This window comes from Myxocyprinus asiaticus, chromosome 27 (assembly GCF_019703515.2).
Source record: "Myxocyprinus asiaticus isolate MX2 ecotype Aquarium Trade chromosome 27, UBuf_Myxa_2, whole genome shotgun sequence".
NCBI classification, from domain to species: domain Eukaryota; kingdom Metazoa; phylum Chordata; class Actinopteri; order Cypriniformes; family Catostomidae; genus Myxocyprinus; species Myxocyprinus asiaticus.
Genome location: NC_059370.1, coordinates 39,690,207 through 39,711,820, shown reverse-complemented (window position 1 = coordinate 39,711,820; position 21,614 = coordinate 39,690,207). Strand labels below are relative to the sequence as shown.

Below are 21,614 nucleotides of genomic sequence, written 5' to 3'. Positions count from 1 at the left end.
ATTAACCGTAGACTTTTACAACGCCTTCAAACAAAACATGGCAGAACATAATCAGAATTTAGAGTCGGAACTTTCATAACATGCATATTTATGGAGTGTCATAAGAGAAGTGCGGTTTTATGACATGTCTGTAGCTTTGCTTCACAACACCTCTGCGTTTACAGCCTTATAATCACCCTCATGATATGAAACAATGAATGCCTATAAAAGAGAGTGTGTGTGAGTTTGTGTACGTGTGTAGAGCAGTTAAGACTGGATTTGAGAGTGATTTGATTGCAGCTCTTTTAGTTGTTTACTAAGCTGGATAAGAACTGATGGCTTTTATACCTCTCAGCTGTGTGTATGCGCGATCACAAGCTGATTAGTGTGTAATGATGTGTAAGGGACTGTGTTTGTGGTGCATTAGGACGGTTATTTTTATTTGCAGAAGGATAATGCGGAGATGATTTACATTAGACTGTTGTGTCATTAGATGTGTTTGATCACTGTTTGAACAACTGTTGTGTTGAATACTAAAGACTGATATGCAAAGCTATAAGTAAACAATTTGGAGGTTGATTTGACCTAAAACACTGTGTCTCTGTGGTGCTATCAAAACACTACTCTGTTGGTATGAGCATGGGGCGGGACTATCTATTTGAAAACAGTGATTATTTTTGCTATTGAACTTGGTGATGCCAGTGGTGCAGAAATTACACACAATTAAATTGACTAATTTTGTATTTAAATGGTTTTTTTTCTTTCCATGTTCTGTGATAAATGAGATTCACTACAAAAACCCAGAAATAACGCAAGTACACACACATGCGCACACCCAGACACATCAGTTGCTTTTGCTTTGCGTTTACTCATCCAGCATACCAGTACTCATTATGTAAATGTTCAGCAGGTTCTGTGCATGCCCTCGCTTCCTGACTCATTTTGTCTTCCTTCAGCGTTTAAACCTTACTGACCTTATAGATTGAGACCACAAGCAGCACTAGCATGACAAATCATGATTCATTCTGCTTTTGCATACATATCTGATTCATAAGATTTTGAGTAGTCAGGCATAGCTTTTCTCTCTCTCTCTCATTTCCTAAAGCACACAGTTTTTTACTTCCTGAAACTTCACTCAGAAGAAAGGTGTTCAGAGTTGTTACCCAGGCATCTTTGTACAATGGCCGAAACTTCACTAATGTTTTTCTCCACTCTCTGTGGCTAAAATTGGCATATATACATTTTCAGGAGCTACACATTCTACTCAACTGCGCATCCTAGCACAGAAACTGATTGTGTGGAGCAGTGCACGCTTATTACGCGCAAATAAACAATTATAATAAATACGGGAGCGGATTTACTGTATGGAGAATGAAGACTCCACCCGCAAGCAGTGAACTAGGTGTGCGTGAGATACGGGCAAGTTGCCGTATCTCTTCGCATCGCCCGAAAACGCTCGCTTTCATCTGGACCACTCGGTATCATCTGGACCACTGCAAAAGCGAAACCACGAAAGAGAGACCCAGCGTGCGTGCGGTAGAGACTGAGAAGTACCCAGCCGTTCATCAAGCTGCAGCCAGGTATTCTTGTTGAGACTGAACGGCAGCCAGAGAAAATGATAGTTTTGAGACTTTAAACGTCAACAAATTAAACTTCAGCATTTAATATATTGTAAATCTGTATGTATAGTGTCTAATAATGCATTTACAATGTACACTTAAGTTTCTCTTGCCAATAAAGTTTGATATGAATTGAATTATTTTTATTATTTTAAAAAGTCCACTGTAAAACGGCCATTTTCCCAAATTGTAATTACAACAAGTCCACTGATTTTATGGCATTTATACAGTACATATATTTGTATCAAAGATTAATTCCTGTAAAAAATAATATAAAACTCTGAACATGTTAACGTACATATTTAAATGATTAAAATAAATGATGACTAAACAATTTCTTGCAAGTTCTTTGAGACAAAGTATAAATATGAATATAATAATAATAATAATATTTATGATTTTAAATGTTTGTTGTAATGTATCATGAACCATAATTTAATTGCGATTAATTACAATTAATCACAGAAAACTGTGCGATTAATCGGTTGATTCACAGCCCTAATATACATAATATTAGTTTTAAATAATACGATTGTATTATTTTATGATTACACTTATTACAATAAAAACTACTGAAATACAAGAATTTTTTTAATTCATAATAATTTAAGATTTTGAATGCATGTGTTTGTATTATGTGGTATAATTCATTTTTATTATGAAAATAATGCTATTTATCTTAAAATATAAAATTATACATAAAAAATGTAATTATACATGGTGGTAGTTTACTAATATTGCATTTAATTAAAGCAGATGATTTTAAAAAAATCATTGTATTACAGTATTTTTAATTGTAATAAATAGTTGTTATATTTAAATATATATTTATAAAATGTTATAGGAGTAAAATGTCTGGATACTTACAGTAATGAGATTTATTTTTTTAATCTTAATAGTACTAAAATATTTTTTTTCTTTTTTCTCATGTTTTCACGACAGTCGCCGATCGCCTTTGTACAAGTGTGTGTATATTGATTTGTCACATTAAAAGACTATTCAAACAGAACCCTTTCCTATCTTCTGAATGAACGTGAACAGAAATGTTGTATTATTTTTGGTGAAAGTGACCTCTGAAGCCCCCAGACTGATCCTGTAAAAAGTGTCACCCAGTCCATTTCAGAGACATGCCCAAATGTTCTTTTTTCTATTTTTACTTTTTCTTTTTTCTGACCCGTTCAGCCTGGCCTTTCCAAATGATTGTGTATATGGCCTCGACATTGACACTCAAAACAGCACGGAAAATGATGGGCAATGATCCAGCTGCTTTGAAACGATGTGTGTTGTGAAAAGCGCTATACAAATAAAAATGACTTGACTTAAAGGCATTCTGTTTTAATGTCTTTAAAACAGACATTACTCTCTTATCTTCTTTATGGCCCTGTTAACATATGCTGGTCATCCAAATGCAGAGTCAGAATTTCCATATTTACTGTATAAAGATAGGTTCATTTGTATGACTAAGGTACAAGAGAATTTTCTTTAATACCTCATTAGTCCGCATGCACTGATGGAATCATCCATTTTGAGGCTCCGTATGGATTTTGCCCATTTGAAAAAGCTAGGCAGTGATCCAAACCACTTTTCAGAATGAAAGCAAAGTGAAATAGGTCAAATGAAAGACTAAAATATACAGAATAAGATGGAAATTTAGAGAGTCGAGGGGATTTGTGACAACTGCAGAGATGTATCTCAACATGATGCTGTGTGGACATTTACACATGCGCGCACACACATTTCTTTCTTTAGAAAATGTACAAATCTACTTTCTCCTTCACTGTTGCATGATTGAATTTGTTTGTTTATTTTTCAGATTTGTCACAAAGAATTTTAGAAACGTTCAAGCCAACACAATTAAATGAGCTCAAGATATTAAGATAATTATAATCATCTAAATGATATAATTAAGCACATTGGAGATTAATCTCGAGACAGCCTAATGAATGCCATTTTAATTATAAGACATTTCTGTGCAGTAAAATTATCAAAATATTTGTCTTTTCTGTATGTCAACTTAAGCATTCCGGCATCATTGCTCAGGGAATTATGTTTTACAGTAATGAGTGTCTGAATGGAGGTTTTTTTACCCGTTAAAAATGAGCATGGGTGAGAGAGAGTTGAAATGTGCAAAGTAATTCATTAAGACACTTTGCAGACTTTAACAAATAACAGGCAACATTTCTTGTCAGTATATGTGCATGCCTAGAGAGAATAAATTTTCATCCTCTCAGATATGTTCAGATCTCTTGAAGATGATTGTATTGATAGACAAAGAGAGAAAGTATTTTTGTGACTGCATAAAGTCTGGTGCACTTTGCAGCTTATAGCGCACAACAGTGTGGTTCTGGAAGTCAAAATCACATACATTTTCTCCACAAATTGATATTTAACAATAACTTATAAAGCTTTAAAGACTGATCTACCATGAGCTCTGGGGTTGTTAATCAATGGTACAGTTTATGTTTCTGCTGAAGCTATCAGTTTGTGCTATTTCAAAAAACCATGTTTAATAGCAAAATTTCTGGTGAAGAACTGCACTACCCATGATCCTGCAGTGAAAGATCCACCAATCAGAAAATCACGGCAAATAAACCATATCAAAAGAGCTCTGCCTCAATGACTCCGTCTCCCTACATCCTCAAACTACTTATATACAGTATTTGTATTTATCGGAATATTTTGAAATATACTATAAATATATTATTTTTCTACTTGCAATCAACAACTTCAAATCAATATTTGTTTTTTCTTTGTTTTCATTTCGATTACTTGACTTCGAAATGTTTCATTGTAGTGTATTTCCTCATTAAAGACGTTAAGTCTTGTACCTTTTGTCTTTTTGTCCGATATTCAAATACTTTTTTACTTCAAATAAACATTTGTAACGTTGTGATTCACCTCAGAGCTGGTTGGTTTGGTTCATGGCTTAGAACTATTTTATGAAGGATTTTATGAAATCCATATGAAAACTGGATGGGAAAGATACTTCCGGAATGACTGAAAAAGTGGGCGGCACTGTTGTGCTCTGTAGTCTTGGCCCAATTTCGCATTCCATCCATGTAAGTCAATGGGATTTTTCTGATATTTGATCATCCATTGTGTAAAAACCAGAAGACTGATCGGTTAGAAAAGACATAGCGCTAAAAGTCTGAACAGTCTTAAGATTTGTACCAAGTTTGGTGAATGTAGCTTGAAAGCTGTAGGAGCTGTGTACATCTAATAATATTGGTTTTTGTTTAGGGATTTTGAAAAAACCCTGTGTAGCCCAAAGTCTAGAAGAGTTTGTTGGCTTTTTCAAGCTAACATAATAATAATATTACTATCTATACGTCACCCACACACTCCATTCTTTATACAAGTGTTATCCCCTCCCATCAGCACTCAACGGTAAGCGAGTTTAGGGATCATTGTGAAGATGTCGTCCGTACATCAGTAGATTATCTGCTGCTACATGGTATTATGTGTACCTCTCCAGCCCTAACTGAAGTGTGGATTGGATTGCACTTGTGTGGAGCGGTGTAATTTCAGATTACACAAGGGCTTTGGACTCTGATGGCATTACGGTGTGTGTGTGTGTGTGTGTGGGTATCTCTCCCGGGAAAGCTTGTCTGCTCAGGATTATCCTGCAAAGCATAAATCCTCACCGTTCTTTTGCTCTTTACTAGAGTGTTGTGACCAGAGAAGAAAGGAACAGAGAGAAATGAGCTCAAGTCAATTGAGAGAATGAGAAATGTTATACACCAACAGTAGCGTCTACATTGAAAGAGATGAAAAATCTGTTATCATTTACTCACCCTCATGTTGTTCCAATCACGTTTGACTTACTTTTCCTTCGGGGAACACAAAAGGAGATGCATCTTTTTGGTTTAACAGAAGAAAGTAAGTCATACGGGTTCGGACAACATGAAAACAGAATAATAATTTTGGGTGTAATATTCCTATCACCCATAATACATTTATTCCACAACCTTAAGTATCTGATAACAGGGAAGTTACACTGTAAAGACTAATGTTGTAATTACTTGAAAAATCAATTTGTCTTATTTAATCATTACTTGAAAAGCCAAGTTTTGGGCTCATAACTATAAAATATATGTTCCTATATGTTGAACTTATTTATTTTATAGATTTATCTAAAGAATCTTTAAATATATATATATATATATATATGATTTGTTTTACTTTTTGTTTTTGGTAATAACTCAAACGATTGAAGCTGTGGGGAATACCCATAATCCCTTGTGGTTGAATTGTTTAATTATGTGTCCTTATTCAAAAGGGATCTTACAGGAGCATTTAAATAGTTGTTATGAATTCGGAGAACTTTTAGCTCTTTTGTAGTATTGTAGTATTATTTGTACACACAGGTACAGTATACAGTTGTGCTCAAAAGTTTGCATACCTTGGCAAAAATTGTGAAATTTTGGCATTGAATTCAGTCTTTTATTTAAGGATAGTGATCATATGAAGCCATTTATCATCACATAGTTGTTTGGCTCCTTTTTAAATCATAATGATAACAGAAATCACCCAAATGGCCCTGATCAAAAGTTTACATACCCTTGAATGTTTGGCCTTGTTACAGACACACAAGGTGACTTGTGTTTTAAGGTGACAAGGTTTAAAAGGCAATTAAAGGTTAATTTCCCACACCTGTGGCTTTTTAAATTGCAATTAGTGTCTGTGTATAAATAGTCAATGAGTTTGTTAGCTCTCACGTGGATGCACTGAGCAGGCTAGATACTGAGCCATGGGGAGCAGAAAAGAACTGTCAAAAGACCTGCGTAACAAGGTAATGGAACTTTATAAAGATGGAAAAGGATATAAAAAGATATCCAAAGCCTTAAATGCCAGTCAGTACTGTTCAATCACTTATTAAGAAGTGGAAAATTTGGGGATCTCTTGATACCAAGCCAAGGTCAGGTAGACCAAGAAAGAGTTCAGCCACAACTGCCAGAAGAATTGTTCGAGATACAAAGAAAAACCCACAGGTAACCTCAGGAGAAATACAGGCTGGAAAAAGACGGTGTGGTTGTTTCAAGGAGCACAATACGACAATACTTGAACAAAAATGAGCTGCATGGTCGAGTTGCCAGAAAGAAGCATTTACTGCGCCAATGCCACAAAAAAGCCCTGTTACAATATGCCCAACAACACCTTGACACGCCTCACAACTTCTGGCACACTGTAATTTGGAGTGATGAGACCAAAATAGAGCTTTATGGTCACAACCATAAGCTCTGTGTTTGGAGAGGGGTCATCAAGGCCTATAGTGAAAAGAATACCATCCCCACTGTGAAGCATGGTGGTGGCTCACTGATGTTTTGGGGGTGTGTGAGCTCTAAAGGCATGGGGAATCTTGTGAAAATTGATGGCAAGATGAATGCAGCATGTTATCAGAAAATACAGGCAGACAGTTTGCATTCTTCTGCACGAAAGCTGTGCATGGGACGCTCTTGGACTTTCCAGCACGACAATGACCCTAAGCACAAGGCCAAGTTGACCCTCCTGTAGTTACAGCAGAAAAAGTTGGAGGTTCTGGAGTGGCCATCACAGTCTCCTAACCTTAATACCATCGAGCCACTCTGGGGAGATCTCAAACGTGCCGTTTATGCAAGACGACCAAAGATTTGCATGACCTGGAGGTATTTTGCCAAGACGAATGGGCAGTTATACCACCTGCAAAAATTTCAACAACTATTACAAAAGACTGCACGCTGTCATTGATGCTAAAGGGGGCAATACACAGTATTAAGAACTAAGGGTATGCAGACTTTTGAACAGGGGTCATTTCATTTTTTTCATTGTTGCCATGTTTTGTTTTATGATTGTGCCATTCTGTTATAACCTACAGTTGAATATGGATCCCATAAGAAATAAAAGAAATGTGTTTTGCCTGCTCACTCATGTTTTCTTTAAAAATGGTACATATATTACCAATTCTCCAAGGGTATGCAAACTTTTGAGCACAACTGTATATGCATTTCAGTGGTGAATTAAGTTTATTTCATGATTGACTTCAGTTGTAATCTTCTTTATTTGATCTGTTATGTTATGATCTAAATTTGAGTCAATTCTAAAATTACATTAAAATTATTAATTAGAAACAACAATATTTAAATAGCAAATCTGAGTTAAGTCTACTTGAATCTAGTTACCTTAACTTTAATAATTAAGTTCATTCTAAATGAACGCCAAGTTAAGTGAACTTAATTACACAAGTTTTGGAGACACCATTATTAATTTCAGCTGAGGGAACAAACTTATTAATGAGTAAACTCATTAGGGTTTTCACTGTACCAAGATGTGAGTGTGTAGTGTTTGGCTGGTCATGTGATCTTGACATAGCAGCCACCATGAGGGTGGTTCATCTTTATTTAGAATAAATAGGCTTTTTTTCTGTGCCACTAATGGACTGGAGTTCATTTTAAACTGATTTGTAAGAAGTACACATTTCATTATGGGTGAAATTTGACATACTTTTTGTAATGTGGAAAAAAACTTTGTACAGATATTTGAGATTTTGTGCTGTACTTGTGGGGAAAAAATCTGAAATAGACAGAACAGGGTTGGTTTGACCTTTGGGGTCAGAAACACTGATCAGCCTATTGAGAAAGGTTATGACCTGAGACATGGAAAAAACGGGCGGCGCTAAAACACTCATTTAAATGTGATGAATGAGGAATGGCTGGTTATAGGACACCAGTTCTTTTCTGTCCTTGTCTTACTCCAACTGAAAAAAAAAAACAGTCTTTCAATGTAAACAAGTGCAGTTTAGCCATGGCCATACACAGTGTTTTAGAAATACCAAGGTCCAAAAACTGCTAGGGGGTTGATTTCCCTGATCTACATATGTGCATTTTAAGATGATTTTTGGAGGGCAAAAATTGGATAACAATAGCTTTAAAACCATGTCAGGGCAGTAGCATAAATTATCTGTCAAGCAGTAATGCATGAGAATCAGGTTAAATGTTGCAATGAATGATCCAAACTACAATCTGGAAATACAGAAGAGGCTAGTCTATATGAATGTTGATTGTTGACAGTACACCCATCACATATTCCAAACATGAATGGCCTTAAATAAGAAATGTTTCAAGGATTATTTATCTATTTATCTATCAAACGCCAATGCTATCCTTCTGTGTCCAGAGGCATCCCAGCGCCTGATAATTTTTTCAGGATCCAGTGCTCCGTTTCTATGCACGTGCATCATTGCAAGTCCTGATAGCCTGTCATTTCCCATGCTCGATCGTAGCCAGGTCTTCAGCCGCCTCAATGCAGAGAACGACCTCTCACATGAACAGGTGGTCACTGGTAGTATGAGGTAGATGGAGAGAATACAGTGGAAGTTGGGGTAGTATTGCATGTCTATGTGATATGTGATCCAATGTTTCTTTTGCTGTCGGTGCCAGCAATGTTTGAGGTTGGTTCTTTACCTTCCATCTGTGAATCTCCTGGTTGATGGAGTCTGGCTGAGGTAGGCCTTCTCTGTACCATGACACCATCATTTCTTGCTTTTGTGAGTTTGGACAAAGCTGAAGGTTTTAGGTATGTAGCAAGCATAGCTGGCTCAGAGTTTTCCACAAACCTGATGTTTAGTTGGCTTGTCACGTGGTCAATAAAAGGGTAGAACAGATTGAGTCTTTAATGTTCTTCTATTGACTGTGAGGGTGTGTTCTCCCTGTTTTGCTGCCTATTGGTCACATGCTTTTTTACTGAAACCACGTCAATGGTGCTGGCAAGTTCTATTGACTTTTCATAAATTTCACTGAAGCCCTCCACATTCCTAAACGTAGAAATGACCTGAGCCACCTCTCTGGCCTATTTGTAGGCAGTCATAAGGTTGATATTTGGTGACTGTAACTCTTTAGTCAGTGGCTGGATGTAGCCTAGAATTTTGTTTGTTGTGACAGCAGTGACAGTTGTGTCAAGTTACTCTATTCTGTGTCATAGGTTGCTAGCCTTGTTGGAGTTTGATGTTCCTGATTCTGTTTCTATTAGTGCAGAGTGGGCTGCATTGAAGTGTTCCAGAAAAGCACCCACTGTCTTCCCTCTGGAGCCCCAGCATGTGTCTTACATGAGTGGGATGCCTCCTGTTTTTCTTTTGTCCCTTGCCTGTGTTTCCTTGCTTCGTGGTTGTTCTTGTAACATGTTCTTCCTAACAGCAGATGCAGAGAAAAACACTGCAACATTCTCAATGGTAGCTATGGTGTTCCTGATTAGGGGGATGTGAGGACATCCATGGACTACCACAAGGTTGAGTGCGTGGCTTCGGCAATGTGTGAATAGTGCTCGTGGTTGAAGCTCTCTAATGCGTTGTTGTACTCCACTCATATACCCACTCATTGTGCTGGCTCCATCATAGCCCTGCCCTCTGAGATATTCAATCTCCAGACCCCGCTTCTCCAACTGAGAGAGGATGGCTTCTGTAATAGATGCAGCATCTTGTTTGGCAAGAGGACAGAAACCCAAGAACTCTTCACATATTTCGGCTCCATTGTTAAGGTTTATGTAGCGAATGCAGATAGAAAGTTGTTCTGTCCAGCTCACGTCCATTAATTCAGCTGCATGGACTATGAAAAACCTGACTTTTTTTATTTCCTTAACTATGTCCTCCTGAATCTCAGCTTCACAGCATGCTATTAGTTCATTTTGAATCCTTGGTCCTATGTATTTGGCATTTTTTGGTGCTGTCTCGAGATGATTTACGTTGACATTTATGCATTTGGCAGACGATTTTATCCAAAGCGACTTAGAGTGCCCTTATTACAGGGACAGTACCCCCCGGAGCAACATGGAGTTAAGTGCCTTGATCAAGAACACAATGGTGGTGGCTGTGGGGATAGAGCCGGCAACATTCTGCTTACAAGTTCTGTGCTTTAACCCACTACGCCGCCACCACTCCAAGATGATATTTCAATGTGGAGTCAAATGAAGATTTCCATGTGAGGAAATTATTAAAGTTGCCATCTTTACTTTCTCCTGTCCAGTTACCACACAGTGCTATGTTCCTTTTTGACAGATTGATTATATCATCTAGGATGGAAAAGAGAACTAACTAATCTTCTCGGCATATGCATTGATTAGAACAGAATTAACGCTTTTCTGTTGCCCTTGTCCAACTGACAGAATATTCTCAACAAGCTCAGAGGCCTTTAGGTGCTCTGGACTACAACTGTGGTTTGAAATGATTCCCTGCTTCTCTCCTGTAGCATTTTTCCAGTCACAAAATCCTTCGTTTATAAAAATTGTGTTTATTATTTTTTGCTAAATGACATACAAATAGTACAGTAGGTGGAATCTTCTAAAACTGAATATCTAAGCCAAGGATATTTCTCATCCCACTTCATATTATAGCATAAATGCTTTTCACCAAACTTTGTTTTAGGGTAATTATGGTTATGTTTGAACCACTTATTCTTGAGAAGGCAGTACTTATCTTCATCTGTTAGCAGTTTATTTTTAAACTTGGCTTGATCAAATTAATGTATGTGTCTCTTTGACTGACATGAGCTCTCTCTCCTCTCCACTTGTCACCTCTCTTCCAGCCTGGTCTCCTTCAGTATCGCTCTACTTGTGTGGTCTCTTGAGTCTTTTCCCTTTGTGTCTCCTGTGCTCTTTCTCTCAGCCTCCTTTTCTGTCTTCCTGCTTTCCATAACCTGCTCTCTCTCTCTTATCTCCTCTTGTCTCTCTGCCTTCAACATTACATTCTTTCTGTTAATTTCTCTCTGTCCTCTTCTACTCTTTGTTCTCTCTCTCCCTCTGTATTCACTGCCTGCCCCTTTCTCTGTGACTCCTCTCTTGTCTCTCCTGCCAAAGTGTATTAAAAATTATTTAGTAAAATTATATACCCCTTCTTTATTTCATCTTTGTGTTTGAGTTTGCATCATTTTTGGATTTGCATTATAGAAATGTGTCTCAAACAGTACATAAATGTAAACAAAATGTGTTTTATACAATGATGTATTTATACAATAATACTATATTATGACACTATAATTATGCTAGGTGTTTGTGTTGTTGTTAAATTGAGCCTATAGGTTCCACTGTAATTACCAAAGAACATATCTATGGTAATTAGGCATACATTGTTTGAATGTGATCAGGTCAGTTTTTGTTTGTGTTGAACAGCACAGGAAAATAATGCTAATCCTATCCTGGGTACAGTGGGCAGTACCTGCTCTTCCTCTCTCATCTCCATCACCTTCTCTCTTTTGTTTTCTCTCAGTCTCGTCATCTTGTCCCATATCTCTTCCCTTCCCAAAGCAGAGCTTTGATTGATGCAGTCTTTTCATTTTCATCTGTCAGTGAAGAAAGTAAACACAGGGTCAATTGATATTTATATGCAAATGTTACTGGCCTCCGCTAGGATAATCTTGCAATGAAAATAAAAATATATAGGGGTACCTCATTTTAACATGCATTTAAACCCTTTACACAGACTGATTTGAAAGAAAAGCATTTCAACTTTCGTTGAAAGTTTATCAGTCTGACATTGGATGGATAGAATTAATGTTAGCTAGCTAGCTAGTTAATTCACTCAAGTGAATATAACTAGCCAGCATCATGATGGACGACCACTGTTTAGCGTAGTGCGACTGCGCACAGGAGTTATTCGTCAGATGATGTCTGCCTGGGTGGGGATGAATCATGGCATTTAACTACAAGCAAGTAGTTACCGCTAGTAAAATTCTCTTGTTACCTGTACCACACTTCGGTGGATTCAGTGTTGAGTAAAGATTTTGTAGTAATGACTAGATCATCCACTCCACTCACCCACATGCAAGCAATGATGCCGGTGATCAGATGAGAAAGTCTGTTATCTTGGCATTGTACAATCTTTGCAGCACCAAAGTAGAGTTATTATTAGGCAATTATTTCACAACTTTTATTATATACATCTCAGAAGAAATACAGAGGTCCGGACCTCAGTGACCACAATGGTGTGTACAGCCATGTGTTCAGCCCTTTAAAAGGCACTGAGAAAGAGAGGGAGAGAGAGAGTTAAAATATTCCTTATTTTTTCCACTTGCCATCCTTATTAAAACTGAAAAATAAGCCCCTTGAAAAGCATGTTCATTACATTTGTTTGATAAATGACTTATTTACTGATGCATAACATCAAGGTTTTTTTGTCTGGATAATTGAATGGTATTATAATAATTAGTTATAAAGCAAGAAGTTCATAAAAAGTGTTAATTGAGAAAATCAAAAGCAGCAGCTTTTTTGGTGTTTGGGATGCAAAATCAAATTAGCACATTTCTCACTTTCTTTTTGTCTTTTGTGTTTGTAGGTAATGTGGTAGACATTTACCAGCGAGAATTTCTGGCCCTGAGAGATCGTCTTCACTCTGCCGAGCAAGAGAACCTTAAACGCTCCAAAGAGCTCAACCTGGTGCTGGACGAGATCAAGCGAGCCATTGCTGAGAAACAAGCCCTACGGGACATCAACCGCACCTGGAGCAGTCTGTCAGGTGAGACACGGACACAGAACAGCTAGACTAAACAAAACACGACACTTAACATGACTAAACATTAAGTAGGACATGTTCTTGGATCAAATTTTTGTTGGACCTGGAACAACATTCCTATATACTTCTAGTTAACAAGTAGTGGGGTTAAAGTCATCAACAACTTTCTTATTAACCAGCCATTCCACTTCTGAAAAGTAAACTTTTAACCAATGCCTGTATATATTACTGAACCTGCAGAGTTGCGTTCACAATGTGTAAGAGCAAACTCTTCTGTGGAAATAAAGCGAAACTCACAGCACCTCACGAGATGATCGGAGATCATTTGCAGCATTCTCATAGATTATATTATGCTTCCAAAAAATTTTCAGTTGAATGAAATAGAAAAAGGAGTGATAACTCTTTACATGCACGTGTTCCACGAGACAGGGTCCCGTTGCATGCCTCTGAACAAACAGCGAATTAGACATGAGCACTGATTGCTTTTCTTTTGTCTGTTCTTAAAAATATAATAAAGTGTGTTTCTTCAAGTGCGCCTTTTTGACTAACAGCATTTCTTGTCATGTGTCACTCCGAGATGTCTTACAGGTCACCCACCTGTTGTGGGTAGATGAGCAAAATTACTTGCAGATGAAATACATTTGGACAAGGAGCTGGTGAACTGGATTGAGCATCGTTGCATTTTGCGGGTGACGGGTGCTATATCACACCATGGGTGCACATAAAAAAACGTTTATAAAATCGCTCGTAGAAAATGCTCTTAACAGTAGTTATTGGGGAATGAGTCCCAGAACCATATGCATGTGCGTGTCTAGGAGAAGTGCTTTCATTGCACTCGTGAACAGCGGAGCTCACTGCGCACGTATATCAAATCAGACGCGCATCGGCGGCTTTTCTTTCGTCTGTTCTTCAAAATATAATCACGTTTCGTCAAACACGAATATATCACTCCGAGAAGTCTTACCGGTCGCCTTCCACAGTGGCTGGTACATCAGCAAAATACTCCATGAAAAATCTGCATTTGGTGGGTGTTATTTTTAAACCTTGTTCACCAGAAGTAGGCTGTACGACAAATTCGAAAGACAGGAAATCAGAACAGTGTCATTGAGTTCAAGCTTTGCAATTGCCCCCACACTTTCTGCTGGAAAATTATCTCTTGAAAGTTTTAAACGATCATGTGTTGGTGAATGGTGAGACACCCGGCGAGCCACTTGATTTTTAACAAAGAGCCACTTGTGGCTCGCGAGCCATAGGTTCCCGACCCCTGAGCTAGACTGTAAGGTGTGTGAGAAGTGCCCGACAAGACAGCCACATCTATGGCAAGTGCTACAGGAAGTGTGGGGTGAAATGTCACCTGAGTATCTGGACAAACTGAAAGCTTGAATGCCAAGGATCTGCAAAGCTGTCATTGCTGCACGTGGAGGATTTTTTGATGAGAACTCTTTGAAGTAGTGTAAGAAGTTCTGAACATTTGTTTCAAATTGTAATAGTAATTTTTCATGTTATTAATGTCCTGACTATACATTGTGATCAGTTGAATGCCACCTTGGTGAATAAAAGTACCAATTTCTTTCTATAAGAGCAAAATCTGTACTTTATTCCAAACGTTTGGCTGCCAGTGTACATATTTCAACTTTTCCCTTATGGTAACAATGTTGCCTTGAGGCAACAAAATTTACTAGGGATGTGCACGGTAACAGTTTGTACATTTGTTTAACTGTCAGGGTCCGTAAACAGTTATTCGGTTATTTGTTGGGAGTAAAGAGCGTTTATTACAATTTATTTGTGTCACTACTCAGAATAGCAGTGCACAGTGAGCTATGAGCCTAAATAGCATAATACCAACCTAGTCTCATAGAATGAACATTGAATTAATTCTATGTTATGTCACAGTTTCCTGGTGAAAATAACACTAGAGACGCTACAACAACTGTGCGTTTTATTCACTTTCACACAAATAACAACTACAGCATCTGATTATGTCTTTATAAAAGCTTAATTTTTCGCACTATTACTCACACACTGCTATGTTATGATATTGAAAATGTTACTATTATGCATCATTTGAAAACAATTTTAATGATTGTATTACAGACTCACCTACATTTATACAATTATTCTGAGGTGATTAGCTTGTGTGGTACCTCACCACATAGAGTGTTGGATATTGGACTTGGAAGGACGCGGTTTGAGATCAGTCAAGCACGCGAGCTGAGACGTGAGACAAAAGTGTCATAGAAGCGACACAAGATGATGTGGTTGCTTCTGAAAATGTGCTTTTCATTTCTCAGTTTTTGGACACTATCAGTTAGATTTAGGTTAAAGTTTTAGGTTCAGGAGGTACGTTTTACTCATTAAAACCTCCATCTTATATTAAACTTTAAAAACCTTGTTAGAATATGCCATTTCATTCGCTTTTGGTGCCCCCTGCTGGACATTTCACTAGGAAACTGCAGCCAAATGTGTAATAAGGCACGTAATTTCATTTTGCAAAAATTTTGCCATGGTCACACAATGTTAATGAGATCAGGCTGACACAATACATCTTCAAATGGTAAAAATCACCTTAAAGTCAAACTAAAATAATGAAACTGTCACTGCCTGTGACATATATTCTTAACCAACAGAAAATACATAATTTAAGTACTAAACCTGATACAGTATGGGTCGGGTTCACATTTCCGGGCAGCGAACACTAGTATTGTCATGTGCATGGAGTTTCACTGCTGCGGTTTATTAGCCTCTTCGGGATACTTTGATTTTTAAATGGTTTAGCATTTAACTTGTGGAATTATTGTCTGCATACCAGAGCAAAAGGGAAAAAAAATTGGCTTGCTGATTATAAAGCGTTGAAACTTTCCTAGGTAAAAAACAATCTGGAATCATGTGTAACATGTCACATGAGGTTCTCTTTTGAACTTTTTCAGAATGTTGAATCTTTGTGACACCTGCGCTAAAAAAGCTAGATGCAGCGCAACAAATGGTGAAACAGAATGCAGGTGTCTCGAGATGCATTTATAAATATTGAAGTTCTTTTTAACTTACCACAGTGTCCTAAAATATGCTGCAGTCCTGCGCAAGATGCTGAAAAAAAGTGAGATGCGGCACAATGGTCAAATACCTCCATCTTGCGCTTGTGTACACAGAATTTTTTTTTTTTTTAAAAACAAATAAAATAAAAAAAAAACATAAATAAAATAATTGCAGACGCACGCAAATATGCGTATGAACAGCCCACAACTCGCCCTATACTTGAAAAACTGACCCAAACCTGGCCTGAAACCCGACGGTTTGTTGAACCCTGTCAGGCTCGGGTCAGGTTGAAGACCTCTATTGCATGCCAAGAATAATTAATTAGTGATTTTGATATTCTAATACAGACGTGTTGAATGGCTAACCAAATATGAACTATCCAGCACATCCCTAATTTTCCCTAATAATTTTACACCAAGAGGGTAAACTTCAAATTCAGTGTAAACATTTTTTTTATAAGAATACAAAAGAATTAAAAAAAAAATTAATAATAGACATAAAAAGTCAATGATAAAGGATAATAAAAAACAGATCAAATGAATATTAAGTGAAATGGCTTGGTAAGATGTGTAATCAAACGGAATTGCAAAAATAAACAACAGATTCAAACAGATTTCCTAATACACTCTCCGTCTGCCATTGGTCGAAAAAACAGATAGTCCCGTCTCAAACTCTCGCCATTGGTCGAGTTGATGTTGCTGTGTCAAACTGGACAGGTTGCTCAAAACAAACCGAGCAAATTTGAAAAGCTCTGCACAGCCTCAATGTTTACACTTTTTGGGGAAATCAGCTTACTAATGGCTTACTTATATTTACCTCTACATATTAAGATGGCATAAGAGAGAGTATTGAAACATTGAAATTACATCTGATTTAAACATTTTTAGTAATTGTGTGTGTTATGTTTAACAAGAGCTTTAGAGGCAAAATATGTATTTGTAGACTGGGTAAGACTGTTGGATCCGTTATTGACATTTCTGCAGATTTATTTCCCGATTTGCTGTCAGCGTTAGGGATGTTGTTAGGATCTTGAACAACACTGGATTAAGGCTGGTTAATATGCATGTAATTCCAGGACCAACAAATAATGTTGGTCCAGGAACACATCCTGATTGGGTGTATTGTGAAGACTATGACAGACATTTACATGTGAATATGACTGGGAAATCTCCTGTGTCTCTTTCAGATGAGACCAAGCTGAAGTTGTGGAACGTGACCAGCAGTAAGAATGTTCTTCAGCTGCCAAGCATCTTCCACCATCTGCCACACCTGCTCGCCAAGGAGACCAGCCTGCAGCCGGCTGTGCACGTTGGCCAGGGCCGCACTGGAGGTTAGTGTGTATGAGCATGTGTAGCCTTTGTGTGCAGATATTAATGGGGGCTTGAATCAAAATGCCCAAAATCTTCAAATGAGTTCCCCACTATTTTGTTTGTAATGTTATTATAAAATTATTTTTCTTTCCTTTTATATTCATGCTAATACATTTTTAAATGAAACTTTTATTGGTTCTTATTTCGATTTTACTTTGTGTTCTTTCCTTTGTCCTTTTTATATTTTTAAATTATTTTAAAATTGACTTGGGCCACGTCCACACTAATATGGCTTCGTTGGTTTTCCTGCATTTTTCGGCATTGGAATTTGCAGTATACGCTTCTCATCCACACTAAAATGCCGTTGCCGTCCATGAAAACATAGCGTTTTGAACATACTTTCCGTTACCACATACTTTGGAAAACGGTGCCATTATGAAACTAAAAACTGAGTTTTCAAGAAAAAACTGATTAGTGTCGATATGGCCTTTATGTTGTTGTCTTTATCTTGTCTGTGTATAGCACTTTGAATTACCATTGTGTATGAAATGTGCTAAATGAATGAACTTCTCTTGCCTATATTCTTTTCTAGGCATTTTTAGTTATATGGATATTGCATAAAATATGGGCTTTGTGCCTCTTGTGACATGCAGCTGTCAGATTAGTTCAAGTGATATTGTTAAATCCCTGTGTTCGTGGTCTCTTAAGAGAGTGATGTTGAAAGTGGAGCTGACGTGAAGAGGTTTGTGATCAGAAAGCTAAAGTCAGCGCTGAAAGTGATAAATACGTTAACTTAAAAACCTGAAAGAGTGATTACATCTAAATCCATGGTGACAGTAGAGAGCTCTATAATCTATTATAGGGACCAACCAGCTAAATAATAAGGCCATAACGTATGAGAGGCTGTGCAATATTTTTTATTAACTGTTACAGCATAACAAATTTTCATCGCAATGTTATTTCAACAAATTTGACAACAAATAATCTTGTATTTATGTTGATTTATTTTACAGTTATCTGCTATTATATTTTTTAATTAATATTTAATCTTTATAATTGATTAAAAAGTTAATTCAGTCTTTGCCAATAACAGATTACTCACTGTGTTTTTATATGGTTAGAAAAATATGTCCTCAAAAAAGAATTAAAATGCCACTGCAAATCAGCTCCAGAGTGCTAATATTGCCCCTAATTATAAAAGTTAATTTCACAGTCTTTGTGAGATTTTCACCACTAATCCACCAAACTCTTTATATCATCACTATTGAAGCACATTTTCTCTCTTGCTCATCCCTCTCATATACCTCTCCATCTCCTCTCCTGGCTCTCGGCCAAGTTGTGTCTGGGTCTGTGCTCTGTCTGAGTGGACAGTTCTCTGGGGTGCTGTCCAACACAGCCACGGGCCGCCGCAGGAAGGAGACACTCTGCTGTCCCACTGGCCCAGCAGGGGAGCTGTCTCCATCCATCTTAAATGAAGATTTAGCTCTTAGAAATGCAAATGAACAGTCGGAGAGGACTGCCACACTACATGCTTGTTTTAAACATTTCAAAGGAATAAATAGCCCAAAAATTAGAACTTTGTCACGCTCTGTTACAACAGAGTGCAACAGTCTGGTTGCATAAGTAAAAATCCCATTAATATTTTTCTATAGTGGAATTAATTATTAACAATAACTTTTAAACCTTTAAGATCAGACCAACCATGAGCTGGGAGGTTGTTTATTGATGGTAAATGCCTCTGTTGAAGCCATCAGTCTGCATTGTTTCAGCTTAATTATTATTTTTTTTTTTTTTTAATTGTTTAAAGGAATGTTCAAGGTTCAATACATGTTAAGCTCAATCGACAGCATTTGTAATATAATATTGATTACCAAAAAAAGTAATTTCGACTCATCCCTCCCTTTTTTTTTTTTTTTTTTTTCATTTTTCTCCCAATTTGGAATGCCCAATTCCCAATGTGCTTTTTTAAGTCCTCGTGGCCGCGTAGTGATTCACCTCAGTCCGGGTGGCGGAGGACGAATCTCAGTTGCCTCCGCGTCTGAGACCATCAACCTGCTCATCTTATCACGTGGCTTGTTGAGCACGTTGCCACGGAGATATAGCGTATGTGGAGGCTTCACACCATCCACCGCGGCAACCACCCTCAACTCACCACGCGCCCCACCGAGAACAAACCACATTATAGCGACCACGAGGAGGTTACCCCATGTGACTCTACCCTCCCTAGCAACCGGGCCAATTTGGCTGCTTAGGAGACCTGGCTGGAGTCACTCAGCATGCCCTGGGATTCAAACTAGCGAGCTAGCGAACTCCAGGGGTGGTAGCCAGCGTATTTTACCACTGAGCTACCCAGGCCCCCCATTCTTCCTTTTCTTAAAAAAAAAAAAAAAGCAAAAATCTGGGTTACAATGAGGCACTTCCAATGGAAGTGAATTGGGGCCAATTTTTATGTTAAAATACTCAGTTTCAAACGTATAGCCACAAGACTTAAACAATATGCATGTTAACATGATTTTAGTGTGATAAAATCACTTAACCTTTCTGTGTAAAGTTATAGCAAATTTTACATCTTCATTGTCATGACGATGTAATGTCAACAAAACTGAAAAAATTAAGGTTTCAACAAGTTTACAGCTCAAACAATACATAAGTTTTAGAAGAATTAATGTAAGTGCTTTTATAAAATTATAAGCTTCACATTTCTGCTTTTAAACCCTCCATAAATTGGCCACATTTACTTTCATTTTCCCCTTTCACTTCCATTGTAACTGCCTCACCGCAACCACCACATTTGCTTTTTTTTTTAAAGAAATGTAGGGACGAATCAAAATTTAACTTGGATTGAACCCAGAATAGTTTAATAGTGGAATTTCTGGTGAACAAATACATTACCCATGATCCTGCAGCAAAACAATCTACCAATCACATAATTGCATCCAACAAAGCACACCAAAAGAGCTCTGCAGCAACCGTCTACTCCCATGACACTGCTAATTACACAATCGAGCCAGTCTGCATATATCTGTATATTTTGCAATGAAATAAAAATGTTTCATATACATAAAATCAACAACTTTAAATCAATAGTTTTATATCATTCCATTGTTTTTAATTCAATTTTGTCATTTATGGACTAGTAGTTCATCCCCTCTTTAAGTTAACAGTCTTGTACCTTTTGTCATTTTGTCTGATTTTCAGATACTTTTTGATTTCTAATCACAGTTTGTAATGTTGTGATTCAGCCCAGAGCTGCTTGGTTTGGTTCATGGCTTAGCACTCTTTTATTAAGGATTTGGTGAAATCTCTATGTAGAAAATGAATGGGAAAATACTTCCGATACTAAGAAAGCTAAAAAAGGTGGGCACTGTTGCGCTTTATTCAGTCACATACTCCTGTCATTCTAAACTCCTACGATTTTTTTTTTTCTTTTTTTCTGTGGAACACAAAAGGAGATGTTAGGAAGTATGTTCAGGCTGCTTTTTTTTCCATTTAATGAAAGCACACAGTGACCAGGGACTGTCAATCTCTAATAAGAAAAAAATTCTCACAAGATTCACATTTGGTGCTACTGAGGTTGAGGTATAGGTAGATTTAGGGGTAGGGGTTATAGTTTAGGGGAAGGGTTGGGGTAGGGTTAGGGGTAAGGTTAACAGTCTTATTACACATGTAATTAAATGCAGGAACTATAAATGTAAGTACAATGTAACGACACTTATCAATTACTTACATAGAGATTTGGACATCTAATATAAATTGGGTCCTTAGTCCAAATAACTTGTATATTATTCTATAATGATCTGTATTGTGTTTTTTTCAGTGTCGATAGTGATGGGCGTGCCCAGTGTAAAAAGGGAGGTTCATTCCTACCTGACAGACACGCTCAACTCTCTGATGTCAGAGCTGAGTCCGGCCGAGAAGGAGGATTGTGTCATTGTCGTCTTCATTGCTGAGGTAAGATTTCTCTGCTGGCTTTCACTGCAACATCCCATTTTAGTAATGACTTCATCTCTAGCTGCGAGCTGACTGACCCATGATAACACTGGCCTGCTGTTCAGCCATTAGCATCTGTACACACACCAATTAACACACAGTCTTGAGCGGGCAACATGCGTGTCCAGTGAGGATTTCATATAGAATAGTTCCTGCACAATGAGGCCGACACCAAGTACACACTCTCCACCAGCACTGCTGCCTAGGGGA

At 37.5% G+C, this 21,614-nt stretch overlaps 1 protein-coding gene across 2 annotated transcripts in view; it reads left to right on the top strand.

Moving 5' to 3' along the window:
• mgat4b (alpha-1,3-mannosyl-glycoprotein 4-beta-N-acetylglucosaminyltransferase B) overlaps positions 1 to 21,614 on the top strand; it is a 144,956-nt gene that overhangs the window by 67,588 nt on the left and 55,754 nt on the right. For both annotated transcript variants that reach the window (XR_007893293.1, XM_051657540.1), the window contains exons 2-4: positions 12,895 to 13,074; positions 17,291 to 17,434; positions 21,232 to 21,365. Coding sequence is in view for 1 of the 2 variants with exons in the window: in XM_051657540.1 (XP_051513500.1) it covers positions 12,895 to 13,074; positions 17,291 to 17,434; positions 21,232 to 21,365 (458 nt within the window). In the remaining variant the exon portion in view is untranslated. The remainder of the gene's footprint in view (positions 1 to 12,894; positions 13,075 to 17,290; positions 17,435 to 21,231; positions 21,366 to 21,614) is intronic.